This window comes from Onychomys torridus, chromosome 15 (assembly GCF_903995425.1).
Source record: "Onychomys torridus chromosome 15, mOncTor1.1, whole genome shotgun sequence".
Taxonomy (NCBI): domain Eukaryota; kingdom Metazoa; phylum Chordata; class Mammalia; order Rodentia; family Cricetidae; genus Onychomys; species Onychomys torridus.
Window position 1 is genome coordinate 77812312 of NC_050457.1, and position 15308 is coordinate 77827619.

General features: G+C 39.8%; 1 protein-coding gene and 1 non-coding gene across 2 annotated transcripts in view; one reads left to right on the top strand and one right to left on the bottom strand.

Moving 5' to 3' along the window:
• The window catches only part of Ahrr (aryl-hydrocarbon receptor repressor), a 100270-nt gene that overhangs the window by 49387 nt on the left and 35575 nt on the right, over window positions 1-15308 (bottom strand). The window contains exon 4 of the mRNA XM_036207435.1: window positions 13552-13649. Coding sequence (XP_036063328.1) covers window positions 13552-13649 — 98 coding nt within the window. The remainder of the gene's footprint in view (window positions 1-13551; window positions 13650-15308) is intronic.
• LOC118596617 lies at window positions 2580-2706 on the top strand. The gene has a single exon (XR_004946724.1). It is a non-coding gene; the product is annotated as a small nucleolar RNA SNORA31 (small nucleolar RNA).

Below are 15308 nucleotides of genomic sequence, written 5' to 3' on the forward strand. Positions count from 1 at the left end.
TCCAGGTTACTCAAAAGCAAGTATGACAAAATTTTTTTTAAGCCAGAGGTGTGCACATATGGGGGTGGGGTGGGGAGATTAAAAGCCATCAAATGGGTGAAAAGAAAGAATGAAAGACAAGATAGAACAGATTTTTTAAAAATATTGAAATAGTGCTAGGAGTGGGAAGTTATCTTCCCAAAGTATGCTGTATAAATTTATTCCTTGCAAGGATCTATGACTTCACCTAACCTAAGGCCCTCCCATCAACTTCTGGAGAGGCAGGTATGGCTAATAAGAAAGCAGTGGCTGCTGCACTGACCCAGAGCTTGTGAAGCCTGATCCAACACAGCAGGCAAGAGTGGGTCCTGCTTCTTTTTGTTAGGCTTAGCAGTCAGAACCAGCCCAGATGAGTAAGTACATCAGGAGCAGGGCATGAGATACGTGTCTGTCCACAACAGTGCACCAAGATGAGGAAGTAGGGTGTTTCATAAAGAATGAATTATAGAGATGTATAGTTATGAATTATAGAGAGCTAAATACAGCAGTGTCTCCTGTCCATGCTAGTGCACCTCACACTTCTCTGTTTTGTTGAGACAGGGTTTCATGTAACACAGCCTCAGACTCACAATGTATCTGAGACTGGGCCTTGAACACAGTTCTTTTTAATAAAAGAGTTATGAAATATATTATAAAAAGTGCAAATTTTAAAACACTGAAATTAACCCATCCAAAGTCTATACATCTCAATAAACTTCTATACAGTTAAAATAGCCACTTTATGGAACAATTAATGTTAAGTGATAAAATCTTTTTATGTTATATTAAGACTTTCTACTGCTCCCACTCTTCCTTTCTTTCTTTAGCTGTGGAATCCTAACATCACTTGGTACTTGGTTGTAGTGGATGACAGTGGACCCCCAAAGATCCTGTCCAACCTTGGTTCAATTAGTTCCCAATCCAAAACCTCCAGGCCCCTTGAACAAAATATTCTAATCTCTCTAGCCAGCCAGATTCTGCACCTACTTCACTGGAAGTATTGAAGAATCTGATCCTCCCCTTCATCAGTTTTCATGAAACTCCCAGAGCTGCTCAGGTCCTACATGCAGTGTCTCAGCCTCGTCTGTGCACACCTGCTTGTGCAGTCCCTAACCTCCAGGCACTGGCCATGACAAGTCTCACTTCTCCTCAACCTCTAAGCCCTTCAAGCGCCATAGTCCAACATATTTTCCCAACTATAGAGAATGCAATTGATCCTTCTCTCCATGAACTTTCTCCAACCCTGGACCAATCCCCAAACTCTAGGCTTAGACCAAGATGTACATCCTGCATGCTAGCCAAGTACCCAGTGTTTACATGATTTTATTCCACCTAATCCATATCCAACCTCTAGGTCCAACCTATCCCACAAATCCTGTGTTCTGCCACAACTTGCTGTGTCCATATCAGACTCAGAGCTAACAAAAGAAGCCCACAAGCCCAGATCTCATCACAAAAATACAAACCATATGAAAGATCAAGCACCTGGATAAACCCCAGAGCATAGATTAAAAGAACAATAATAATCTTTATTAAAGAATTCAAAAAGTTTAAGGAAGACATAAAGAAATGGTTCAATGAACTTAAATATAATAAATGGCTGATTGATGTTCAAGAAAACACAAACGTAGGCTGATGATAACAACTAAAAGAATCCAGGATTTGAAAATGGAATTCAACAAGGAGATAGAAACACTGGGTAGAACTCAAACTGGGATGAAGAAGGAATTGAAAAGCCAAAACCAAAAAGCATAATTAGAAAACCTGAAAGAAAACCTTACAAATAAAATCAATCAAGAAAAAGTTAGAAATCAGGACTTGGAGATAAAATTGAGGATCTACACAAAATAATCAAAGAATATGAAAATTTTTAAATACAGGAAATGAACATGTAGGAAATATGGTACAGCATGAAAAGATCAAGCCACTGAATTATAGAAATAGATAAGGCAGAACAGTCCTAGGTCCATAGGAGAGAGCATATCTTCAACAAAATCACAGAAGAAAACGTCCACAAATTAAGACATACACATAGAGATTTTTTAAAAAAAAGCACACAGAACACCAAATAGATAAGACCAGAAAAGAAGCTCCCCACTGCATATCATAGTTAAAACACAAAGTGTACAAAACATAGAAGAAGCACTGAAAGTTGCAATAGAAAAAGACAAGTCACATATAAAAGGAAAACCCACCAGTATAACAGCTGATTTCTCAAGGGAATGTTGAAAGCCAGAAGGGTCTGAAGCAATGCATCCCAAGGCCTAAAGTATTATGGCCACCAACCTACCCTAATGTACCTAGCAAAACTATCTGACATAGGTGAAGAAGAAAGAAAAACTTTCCATGATATAAAAAGACTTAAAACATTATATTCAATAGACCAAACCTAAAGAAAATAGAGGACACAGGGCAGTGGTGGCGCACACCTTTAATCCCAGCACTTGGGAGACAGAGACAGGCGGATCTCTGTGAGTTCGAGGCCAGCCTGGTCTACAGAGCAAGATCCAGGACAGGCTCTAAAGCTACACAGAGAAACCCTGTCTTGAAAAAAAATTATTCTGCATCCACTAATAGTCCTAGAACAGTTTGTGGTTGTTCTTCTGGTTTGCACTAGGATGCAAAAGAAAATGCTCCCTGTGCTTCCTGCCTATCTTTGTGGCAGTCCAGATTTAATTGGATATGGGTGGGAGGGAGAAAATAGAAGACACAATATTTCAGGCTGAAGAGAGGAATGAGCAGCCAAGAGACTGTAGAAAAAAACAAACAAAGCTATAGCTACTGAAACATAAAAACTACTGAGAACACAACACCAAATATCAACACTATTACTGCAGTTAACACACCTTTCAATAATAAGTTTAAATATTAATGGCCTCAATTCTCCAATGAAAAGAAACAGGCTGGCTGAATCCATTTGTCTGTTGTTTGCAAGAAACACATCTTATCTTGAAAGACAGGCATGTTTTAGAGTGAAATAATGGACAAAAGTATTCTATTTAAATGGAAACAGAAAGCCAGCAGCCATCACTATTCTAATATCTGACAAAATAGATTTCAAGCTAAAATTAATCAGAAGAGATAAAGAACACTTTGTTCTAATCATGGGAAAAATTAACCAAGAAAACATTACTATCCTAAACATATATGGACCAAACTCTGGTGCACTATATTTCATAAAATTATCCTCTTGGAATTACAGACAAAGATTAATATTGACCCAGTAACAGCAGGCTATTTCAATGCCAGATTTTCTCCAATAGACAAAATCATCTGGACAAAAAATAGGCAGAGAAACATCAGAATTAAATTACATCATACATTAATTGGACTTAACAAGTATCTACAGAATATTCCACCTAAACACCAAAGAATATGCATTTCTTACTCAGCAGTATATGAAAACTTCCGTAAAATAGACCACATCCTGGGACACAAAATGAATCTTTACTAATTCAGAAAGGCAGAGACAACTCCATGTATACTATCTGACCACAATGCAACAAAACTTAAAATAGACCACAAACAAATCTCCAGTAAATATACAAACTGTTGGAGATCAAACAACTCATTACTGAATGATAAATGGGTCAAAGAAGAAATAAAAAAAATGTCCTGAAACTAAATGAAAATGAAACATAACAAAACCTTTGGGAAACATTAAAGCAGTCCTTCATGGGAAATTCACAGCTCTAATGCTTACATTAAAAATAATTAAAAATTAGAAAAGACATAAATGATTTAATGATGTGACCAAAAATTTGTAAAAACAAGAGCAAACCAAATCCAAATTCACTAGATGGCAAGAAATAATAAAAATCAGAGCTTAAATTAATGAAACAGAAACAAAGAAAACAATACAGAGAATCAACAACTCTAAGAGCTGGGTTTTTTGAGAAGATAAACGGGATTGATAGACCCTTGGACAAACTAACCAGAAGAAAGAAAGAGCAGACCCAAATTAACAGCATCAGAAATGAATAGGGAAACATTATAAAGTAGTCCAAAGAAATTCATAATACTGTAAGGGAATACTTTAAAAACCTGTGCTCTACTAAGTTGGAAAATCTAAAAGAAATGGATGAACTTCTAGATTCAGCCAAACTACCAAAATTAAACCAAGATCAGCATCTAAACAGACCCATAATAAACAAGGTAATTGAAATAGCAATTAAAAAAAAAAACTTCCAACTAAAAGGAGTCCAGAGCCGAATGGATTCACAGAATTCTGCAAATTTTAAAGACCTACAACCAATACTTCTTAAATTAATCAAAAGACATAAACAGAAGGAACACTTCCAAATTTCTAGGAAGCCAGTATCACAGTAATATCAAAATCAGGTAAAGACACAACAAAAAATGGGAAACTACAGACCAATATCCTTGATGAACACAGTTTTAAATTTTTTCAATAAAGTACTTACAAACTGAACACATCAAAAAAGACTATCTATCCACCATGAGCAAGATGGATTTATCTTGGACATGTAGAGACGATCCAACATATGCAAGCCAATAAATACAATAAATCAGATAAGTGTTCTTAAAGACAAAAATCACATGATCATTTCAATAGATGTAGAAAAGCCTTTGACAAAAGCCAATTTGCGTTCATGATAAAAGAATAAAAATAGACCCACCTATATCTTTTACCTTGTACAACTTCAAATGAATCAAATGCCTCAATGTGAAACCTGAAATCCTGAAACTGCTAGAAGAAAACATAGATAATACCCTACAGGATATTGATATAAGAAAGAACTTTCCAAATAGGAACACATTTGCCAGGAATGGAGACCAACAATTTACAAGTAGGACTTTATAAAACTAAAAAGCTTCCGCACAGCTGAAGAAATATTCAATTGAGTGAACAGGAAATTCACAGAATTTACATCTATACATTTACATCACAGCTATACATCTGATTAATATACAGAATATATAAAGAACAAAAATAAAGCAAAAAGTGTATGTGTATGTGTATGTGTGTGTGTGTGTGTGTGTGTGTGTGTGTGTGTGTGTGTATCCCATTAAAAATGAGATAGAATATGAACAGGGAGTTCTCAAAAGAAAAAACATGGCTAAGAAATGGCTAAATAAGGCTCATTGTCCATATAAATTAAGAAAATGCAAATCAAAACAAAATTTGATACTTCATCTTACTCCAATCAGAACGGCAAACATCCACAAAACAACTGGCAGTTAAGTGTTGGAGAGGAAGGATGTAAGAAACAGAAAGTCCCCATTCACTGTTGGTGGGATCGCAATCTAGTACAACCACTTTGGAAACCTCAAAAACCTAAAAATGTATCTATCATACAACTCAGATGTATCATTCTTTGGCATATGCCCAAGGAACTAGACATCCTACTCCACAGATACTTGCTCAGCCACGCTCCTTGCTGCTCTATTCATAATAACTAGGAAATAGAAACAACCTAAATGTCCTTCAACTGAAGAATGGATAATGAAAATGTGGCAATATACATTATATAATACTATTCAGCTTTAAAGAATAGTGAACCCATGAAATTTGCAGGTAAATGGATGTAACTAGAAAAGATCATAATGAGTAAGTTAATCTAGACTCAGAGGGACAAATGTTAAATGTTCTCTCTCATCTGTGGCTCCTAGCTCCAAATCTTCAGATCTGAATACATAACCTTGAGTAACTTCAAAACCCATGAAATTTCAAAAGGACCATAGTGGCAGGGAGCAATAGAGAGGGGAGTAGCAGGGTACAAGTGATTTGAAAGGGAAAATGAGAAAAACAGGGAGGGGACTTTTAAGTAGGGAAGCAAAAGGGAGGTAAATACAGAAGGATGAAGTAGCTAAAATAATAGTAAGAATGTCTGAAAAAGTCATAAGGAATCATATTATTATCTACCTAAAATTGTGTATTATATATTAGGCTGTGTATAAATATAAACATAGTTTAGATGAAATTTTCCCATCTAGGCTGACAATGCTCCCCTAGGAGCCATAGACTAACAAAAACCCTAACACCAGGTCTCTTAGTTAGGGTTATTATTACTGTGATGAAACACTATGACAAATGCAACTTGGGGCGGAAAGGATATCAGTTCCTTATCAAAGGGAGTGAAGGCAGGAATCTCAGGCAGGTGAGGAACCTGCAGGCAAGAGCTGATACAGAAGCCATGGAGGAGTTCTTACTGGGTTATCATGGTTTGCTCAGCCTACTTTCTTAAAGAACCCAGGACCACCAACACAGGGATGGCACCAGACATGAATTGGGCCCTTCCCCATCAGTCACTAATTAAGAAAATACTTTACAGGCCTGCCTACAACCCGATCTTATGGAGGCATTTTCTTAATTAAGGTTTCCACCTCTCAGATGACTTTAGCTTGTGTCAGGTTGACATAAAACTATCTAGCACACCAGGCATGTGAAGTCCTCTTTTGAGTTGTTTTTCAGGGTTGTTCAAGATACTCCCAAAACATTATATGCTATTGTTATTATCCTTAGTCACTTCCCAGAGGTTAAAGTTAAGTCCCTATTCCTGAAGATACTGTGTACTTTGGACATAGGGCCTGGAGGCTCAGTCTGGTCCTGACCTGAAAACTTCCTCCATGCAGACTAGCATTCATGGTTCCAGAAGGTGCCATACAAGTTTCAAAGGAAAGAAACCAATCAATAGTCCTACCTAACTGTGTTGTCTATGAACTAAATCAATGACCAGCATGGTACAATATCCCTAAGAGTGTACTAGTGGCGTGGATACCCTAGTGGTAACCAACAGTTCCCTAATTGGATTTAAGGCCTGTTCAACAAGAGGAAAATCTTGCCTGGTACTGGCAACTACCTAGGATTAGTGAAGTCCTGGGTCTTAGAGGAGAACATATGTAGCATGAATTATTAGAAGGTCTTATCAATAAAAACAAACCCAGAGTCAGGTATTTGGGTGAATGCTGGAAGATCAGAGAAGCAGAACAAGCCACAGCCACTTCATCTCTCCAGTTCCTCAGCTGATCCTGTTCCCTCCAACTGGATGACTCTGTGTCCTCTGCTGCTCAAAAGCCTAAAAGCTTAACCAGGCTAGTTCCTGGTCCTCACACCTTATATAACTTTCTGCCATCACTTCCTGGGATTAAAGGCGTGTGTCACCACGCCTGGCTGTTTCCAGTGTGGCCTTGAACTCACAGAGATCCAGAGGTATTTCTGCCTCTGGAATGCTAGGATTAAAGGCATGTGCTACCACTACCTATCCTCTATGTTTAATATTGTGGCTGTTCTGTCTCTGACCCCAGATAAGTTTATTAGGGTGCACAATATTTTGGGGAACACAATACCACCACAAACATACACTTGCCACTTTACTAAATCAACACAATTCTTAACTACATTCTAAATATTTTTCCTTACACCCAGAGATAAGTGTAGCTCTTACCCCTCCCTCATCAAGAAACCTCTCCTTGCAGCCTGAACCAGCCATCTTCTGTAACCAGGCAAGGCTTTCCAGTAGAAGGACTGGGATACCAACTCAGCCACAAAACCTTCATCCTACAATTTATTCTGCCTGCAAGATGTGCTGAGGTAAAGGTGGTGCAATACTCGTGGGAGTGGCCAACCAATGACTAGTCCAACTTGAGACCCATGCCACAAGAAGGAGCCTATGCCCGATGCTGTCTGGAGGGCCAGGAACCAGAGTATGGATAGCCCAGAGACCTAGGCTAGAACCAAACACAACTGGCAAAAAAAAAAAAAAAAAAAAAAAAAAAAAGGCAATGAAATGATTCCTAATGCTACTCTGCTATACTCATAGACTGGAACCTGGTTCAATTGTCATCAGAGCGGTTTCATCCAGCAACTGATGGGGGCAGATGCAGAGATCCACAGCCAAACAATTGGAGGAGCTTGGGGAATCCTGAAGAAGAGGGTGAGGAAGGATTGTAGGAGCCAGAGGAGTCAAGGACACAACAAGAAAACAGCCCACAGAATCAACTAACCAGGGCTCCTAGGGGCTCACAGAGACTGGAACAACAGTCAGAGAGCCTATATGGTTCTGACCTAGGTCCTCTGCATATATGTTGTGGTTGTGTAGCTTGATGTTTTTGTGGGATTACTGGCAGTGAGAGTGGGGGTGTGTCTCTGAGTTTTTTGCCTGCTTTTGGAACTTTTCCTCCTGCTGAGTTGCCTTGTCCATCCTTAATATGAGGGTTTGTGCATAGTCTTATTACAACTTGATATGCCATGTTTGGTTCATTTCCCTGGGAGGCCTGCTCTTTTCTGAAGGGAAAGGAGGAGGAGGGGAGCTGGGTAAGAGAGGAGGTAAGGGCGCATACTGGGATGAGAGGATGGAGGAGAAACTGCAGTCAGTATGAATATATGAGAGAAGAATAAATAAAGAAGAAAAGAAACAGATGGAGATGATTCCAGAAAGCCACAACCAACCAAAATGCCGAGAAAAATGATCACGTGCTGACTGGCTCCAAGCGATGCATTTACAACACAACTCTTGCACCTAACATTCAGTGAATAGAAGAGGGGGAAGAAAGACTGTAAAAGCCAAGGAACAGGAAGTTTGCTGTGAGGTTGCATCACTTAGAATGTCACAGAAGCTGCACCCATGAAATCTCATCAACATGGCTATCTAAACAAGACCTGAACAAGAACAACACCAACTGACATGCTAACATGGAAGGGGGCCTCAAACCTAGACAAAGAACTATAGGCAACTATAGTCTGAGGATGGGAGAAATAGTCTTCCTTAGGCAAGAGCCCTCAAATTGATATCATGTGGCCTGGCCAGCCCTAAAATCATATTCATACAAGTAAAATATGTACTAGGCAGGTTGCATTTATCTATTTAGGATTGTCTGTCTATCTATCTATCTATCTATCTATCTATCTATCTATCTATCTATCTACAGAATAGCAAAGAAACAGAGGCCATGAATTTGAGAGAGAGTCAGGGAACAGATACATAGGAAAGATTGGAGGGGAAAATATAATTTTTAAGAGGAAAATGATGTAATTATATTTTAATTTCAAAAAATATTTGAAATATTTTAAAGGTTTAATGCTAACCCTTTGTAAACTGGACAGCAATATATAGGTGTGATTTATGCTGGTAATGCAAAGTTGTTTCAACAGTTGAAAAACCAATATAATTTGTAGTATCAACAGACTAAAGACAAGAAAAACATCAGCTTAATAGATACAGAAAAATAGATTAACAGAAATGGGTTGAGTTTAAGTACAAGAGCTAGTCAGTAGTAAGCCTGAGCTAATAGCCAAACAGTTTTAATTAATATAAGCCTCTGTGTGTTTACTTGGGTCTGAGTGGCTGAGGACTGGATGGGACACAGAAAAACTTCAGCTACATTTACCAGTCTCATTCCACCCAGTGCTGGGAGCCTAAAAATGCACCATGGAAGAAAAAAAGTAGGTAGCTTGAAAAAGTAAATATAGATTTTGGGCTGGGGGATAAGAATGCTTATTGCTCTTGCAGAGGATGGGACTTCAGTTCCCAGCACCCATTCAGGACAGCTCACAACTGTCTATAATTCTAGCTCTAGGAGATCCAATACCCTTGTCTGGCCCCCATGGGCACCTGTACTTATGTGTACATACCCTGGTCACACACATACACATAATTAAAAATAAAAAATGAATCTTTGTAGTGTAGATTATCTCTGTCCTCATACAATACAATCAACATAAAACAGAATTCCACAAAATCTATGAAAAAGCTCCCAGAACTACTTAATTAATATGTTAGTAATATGACACAAAGTAAACCTAGAAACCAGACTGCATTTCTATATTTTACCACCAAAAAATAAGTATAGTTTAAAAAGGTCCATATATAGAAACAACAGAAAACAATGAATTCCTAAATATGAATCTAACACAGACAGGATCTCTGAGATGAAAGTGATAAAACTCTCTTGAAAGTGATTAAAGACCTAAATAAACAGACATACATCCTGCTCAGGGGCTCACTCAAATTGACTTCAGTTTTAATAATGGCAATCACCATCCTAGCAGAAAATTTTTTGAAGATTTATTTATTTACATTTTATGTGTACAAATGTTTGCCTGAATATGTGTGTATCAAGTGCAGGAAGTACCCATGGAGGCCCAGAACATGGCATTGGTCCCCTGGAACTTCAGTTGCCAATGGTCTTGAGCTGCCATGTGGGTCCTGGGAACTGAAGCCACATCCTTTGCAATAGCAGCAAGTGCTCTTAATCCCTGAGCCATCTTTCAAGTTCCCAGTAGGAATTTTTATAGATGTCAATATGATCATTCTAAAATGTATGTTAAAAGATAAAGGAAGCCAGGCGGTGGTAGCAGCACATGCCTTTAATCTCAGTACTCAGGAGGCAGAGGCAGGCGGGTCTCTGTGAGTTTAAGGCCAGCCTGGTCTACAGAGCGAGTTCCAGGACAGGCTCCAAAGCTACACAGAGAAACCCTGTCTCAAAAAACAAAAAACACACAAAAAGATAAGAAACTAAAATAGGCAAGACAATTTTCTGAAAGGTTTTTATGCATTTTATGTATATGGGTCTTTTGTCTGCATGTACATCTGCACACCAGAAGAGGGCATTGGATCCCATAAGACCACAGACTATAGATGGCTATGAGCTGCCTTGTGGGTACTGGGAATTGAACTCTGGAAGAACAGTCAGTGCTCTTAACTGCTGAGTCATCTTTCCAGCCCTGGCAATACAATTTTGAAAGAAAACACAATTGGAAGATTTAGATCATCTAGTGTCCAGAACAATTTTACTTACTTCTGCTGGAGTTAGGAAGTGTGGTAGTGTTGATATGCCAGACAAAATTCAGAGAACTTATAAAACTTTGAAGAATGGATTGGTAGGATTGCTTAGTAGGTATAGGCACTTGCCACCAAGCTTGGCAACATGTGTTTGATACCCAGGATTCACATGGTAGAAGAAGAGAATGGACTCCTCTAGTTGTTCTCTCACCTCCCTAGCACATGTGCACACACACACACACACACACACACACCATAAATAAATAAACAAACAAATAAATAAATAAATAAATAAATGTAAAAATAATTTAAAACTTTGGAGAAAACATTTAAAAAAAAAAAAAAAACAAGTCTTTGTGACCTTAGGATAAAGAGTTCCTACTTGGGACACCAAAATCATGATCAATAAAAAGAAAAATTGATAAATAAAAATTAAACATAAAAATTAAACACTTCTACTCTGTACATCACCCCATCAAAAGAATGAAAAACAAGCCATAGACTAGGAGAGAACTTTCACAAATTTCACGTGACAAATAAACAATGTTCAGAATGTACAATGAGCTCTCTAGACTCAATAGTAAGAAGGCAAAAATTGTGGGTTTTATATGTGCAAAGGATTCAAACAGTTTAGTAAATATGATACATGAGCACAGAGAAGAGATGCTTAGCCTCCTTAGTCATGAGGAAATACTAGTTCAAATGAGATTCCAGCAATCACCCACCAAAACGACTTTGAGTGAGGGAGATAAAGCCAAGGCAACCCCAAGGACATGGAGCAGTGGGAAACTTCTGAAAGTGTCTTTAGCCTTGTAGTTAATTCCTTGCCCTGGAAATGAAAGAAAGATCCCTACACATAACCTACGTGGTTCCAGACAAAGCATGGTTGGAAATGTGGGTGTATGGAGGTGTGGGAAGAGGAGTAGAGGAAGGTGGTGAGGTGTCAGAGTATGGAGTAGGGTATGGGTGGAGGTGTGGAGCCTAAAAGAGGGGTATGAAGGGAAGTGAGGATATGAGGAGGGAGGGAGGACAGGAGATGTAGAACATGTACCCTGGTTAGGACTTGGTTCAGACTACTTGAGTATCCTGGGTGCTGTGTGCATACTCTGTGTTTTATAATTTAGTACAAAAGTTTTAGGAGGATTTTTATGAGTCTTCAATTCTTTTAGTAAATATTAATTTTGAAAAGATTTAAGGGGAGATGCCAGTTCAAACCAGGCCACACTTTTAAAGCTCTGTTTTTACTAGCAGTGACAGAAAGAGCAATACTAGAGAAAAAGGAATAGTGTGTAAGAATGTGCTTTCTAGCACATAATGGTAAGTAATAAAGTTGCATGTATTTCTTCCACTAAAGGACAATGCTCCCCAAAGAGAGATGGCAGTGTCATTGGGGTTCATCCACACTGAGCCACAAAGAGCTGAAACCAGATCACAGCTATTCTGAGCAAGCATAACTGCTTCTATGTGTGTGCTCCTTTGAGCATGCAACTCTTCTGTATTTTTTAAAGGATGGGGTTTATAAATTAATCAAAACACAGACTTTTCATCAGAGGTAATAGCACTTAGAAATGCTTCCTCACCCTAACCCTCTCTCCCTTAGGCACACCTGGTGTTCCCAGAACCTCCTGGATGCTGTGGGAAATGCAAAGCATGTAATGTCTCAAAGTTGCTCATGGCCAAGGGATACCCAAAACACTGTCCTTCATCTATAGTTCACACAGACTGACTAAAGGTGGCAGAGTCAGGGGACCATAAGAGGCAAGAAAATCCAATACAAAGGAAATCTGAGCTATTAAGCAGGATGCAGAAACCTGTAGGGAAGGCAGGTAAGTCTAAGCATGCTTTCTGGAATGGAGCCTGGTTCCTGGCTGTTCATGATCTACTTCTTCCTATATATGTGTATGAAGTTTTCTAATGTAAAAAAAAATAGTAAAAGAAGTGAGAAGGCGTGGCTTCTCACTGAAAGGTGCTATCCCCTCTATGGACTCTTAATATTTCCATTCCCCTTTTTAAAGCAGGCGTAGACAGAGATGGTGCCTTAAATCTGAATGGTGATAAACAGAAAGCCAACCCTTCCCACTGTGATTGAGAAGAGAAAATGGGGAACTACCAGCTCCTGCTATCTGTACTACCAACAGAGGCTCACCCAGGGCCTGGCCCAATGAGGCTGGGGAATAAAGGAATACAACTCTGCCCCATCTCATATTCCTACCAATTCCTAAACCCTCAGAGACTGTTCTGTTGTAATCATCTTCTGAGATATCAGAACTTGAACAGTTCAGAGGAATCCCAGCACCAAAGAATCTTGGGGTTCATTGCATATGGAAAAGCTCCACCTGATGGAAGTTCCCATTAGGCCTGAATGCCAGTGTAAAATGCAGGAATTGTCAGGCCCTATTTGTGTAGGGCTCTGGATGAACCACATAGAAACTCAACACTGACTATTTTTAGTCTTTAATTTGGAAAATAAATGGCCTAATATTTAGGTTCTTTCATCAATGGGTAAAACCAGAGAATATGGGATGACAAGTGTTTCTCAGATTTAGCATGAGGATGATGAAATCCTTAACTCCATCCTTGAAGTTGATCTCTACCTACAGATCCTAGCTTAAGCAGTCTTGGATCAGTCTGGCAAACAGCTCATGAAGGCATTTCCATGAGCTTTCATGAAACCTTTCAAGAACCTTTCAGCTTCTCAGGAAACACACACATCATCATCATCATCATCATCATCATCATCATCATCATCATCATGGCTGTGTGGGGTTGCAGTGAAATGTGCACTTACCTCGAGCAGCAGCCGTCCCTCCTGCACAGGGAATGCTCTGTGTGAGTGGTCTTCAGGTGGCAGGGCCGGAGCTGGCCATATACATGTCTCCTGCAAGGCTGTCAAGGAAGAATGAACAGATGAGTCCTTTGCAGAGCCCAGGTCTGCTAGTGGCTTTTAAGTCACATTTTTCTTGTGTTTCTCTGATTTTTACCCTATTGTTCCTGCTAGATATCTAACCTGGGCTGTGCTGTTTCCCTATTCAGGACATGCAGGATCTCCATGAAGTCCTTAAAAGTTGTATGATTGGCAGGAGCAAGTTGAGGCCCCAGGCCAGCATGAAAGGGTGACCTAAAGTAAAAGTGTGACCAAACTTATGTACCACCCACCCTCATCTTGAAAACTGCTCTTGACTCTCCCATCTACTCAGCCTTTAAACAAAGCATGGCTTTCTGCCAGGTCCCCTTCATAACCAAGGATCCTAGGGTCCTTACAGAAACCTCCTGAGACCCAAATACCAGTGGATCCCAACAGCACTGTCAGTTACCTTTTGAAAGGGAGCCTGTCTGTCATCTGCTTCCAGGCTAGGCCAAGGCTCCCTGAATTCATCCATATCCCTTACTCTCATCTCTCCTGGAAGGGAGCAGGCCAAATGCCCTCACCTGGAGGTAAATGAAGTCTCCTGAGAATGCCCACCCTTCCCAAAAATGGTTCTGGGCCTATGAAGATGCCCACCTCCTTGATACTCCTATCCAAGTTTGGTCTAATGGCTTTGGGGTGGAAAATTCATGGTTCTCTTACTAAGCTGGATTCTAGTCTTCAGTGGGCTCATGCCATCCCCCACCATCCAGGAAACCTAAGTCCAGACAGAAAGCCCCATTCTTGAGAGCCACAGCATTCTCAAAAGTACTCTCATTGCCTGTTAGCAGCCCACTTCATGCTTAAAAGGATGGGTTTAATGGGCTGGGCATATTATTCAGAAATAAAAGTAATATTTGAATCAAAGTTCTATCATTCATGTGTTACATGACTTGGCCGTAGCAATCCCTGATGCCCAGGAGTGATGGTATTTAGCAATCCTTATCTAGAATTTGAGCCTCATTGTGACTTCATACCTCCCTTCCTGAGTGGTTCCCACCAGTCTACTGACAGCTGGTCCCATGAAACTGAACTCCCCTTTTTGTGGAGCTCTCAGCATCTCCAGAGGTTTGCAGAATCTGGGCTCCCAGACAGCTCTACTACTCTGGAATCAAGATACTGTTTAACACCCTGCCTCGCCCCACAACAGACCTACACTTGGTCTTCAGAGTTAGCCTTCCTAGCTTCACTCAAAGCTGCTGTTCTGGCTGGCAGCCTCCACTGTCCCAGAAGTCCATGGCATCCTCAGACAGTCCTGCCCACATGCAAGGATTTTGGCAGGGACAAAGGACCCTGTGTGACAGGCCACCCTCCCCAAGGGAGTCCAGGAGACGATGACCTTTGGGACCTGGTGTCTTTCTCTTCCTTTCTTTGACGCTACATTTCTCACCCTTGTCTCCCCCAAGTACTGAGGCTGGGTTTTCTGTTCACTATGCTAAGTAAAGAATACCATTTTCTTTGTCAGAACTCAGATCCCTCCTGGGAGACTTCAGCCCCTGATGCCTCTAGGGCAGTGGTTCTTAACATTCCTAATGCTGAGACCCTTTAATACAGTTCCTCATGTTGTGGTGATCCCCAACCCTAAAATTATTTTCATTGCTACTTCATAACTGTAATTTTGCTGTTACAGTCATAATGCA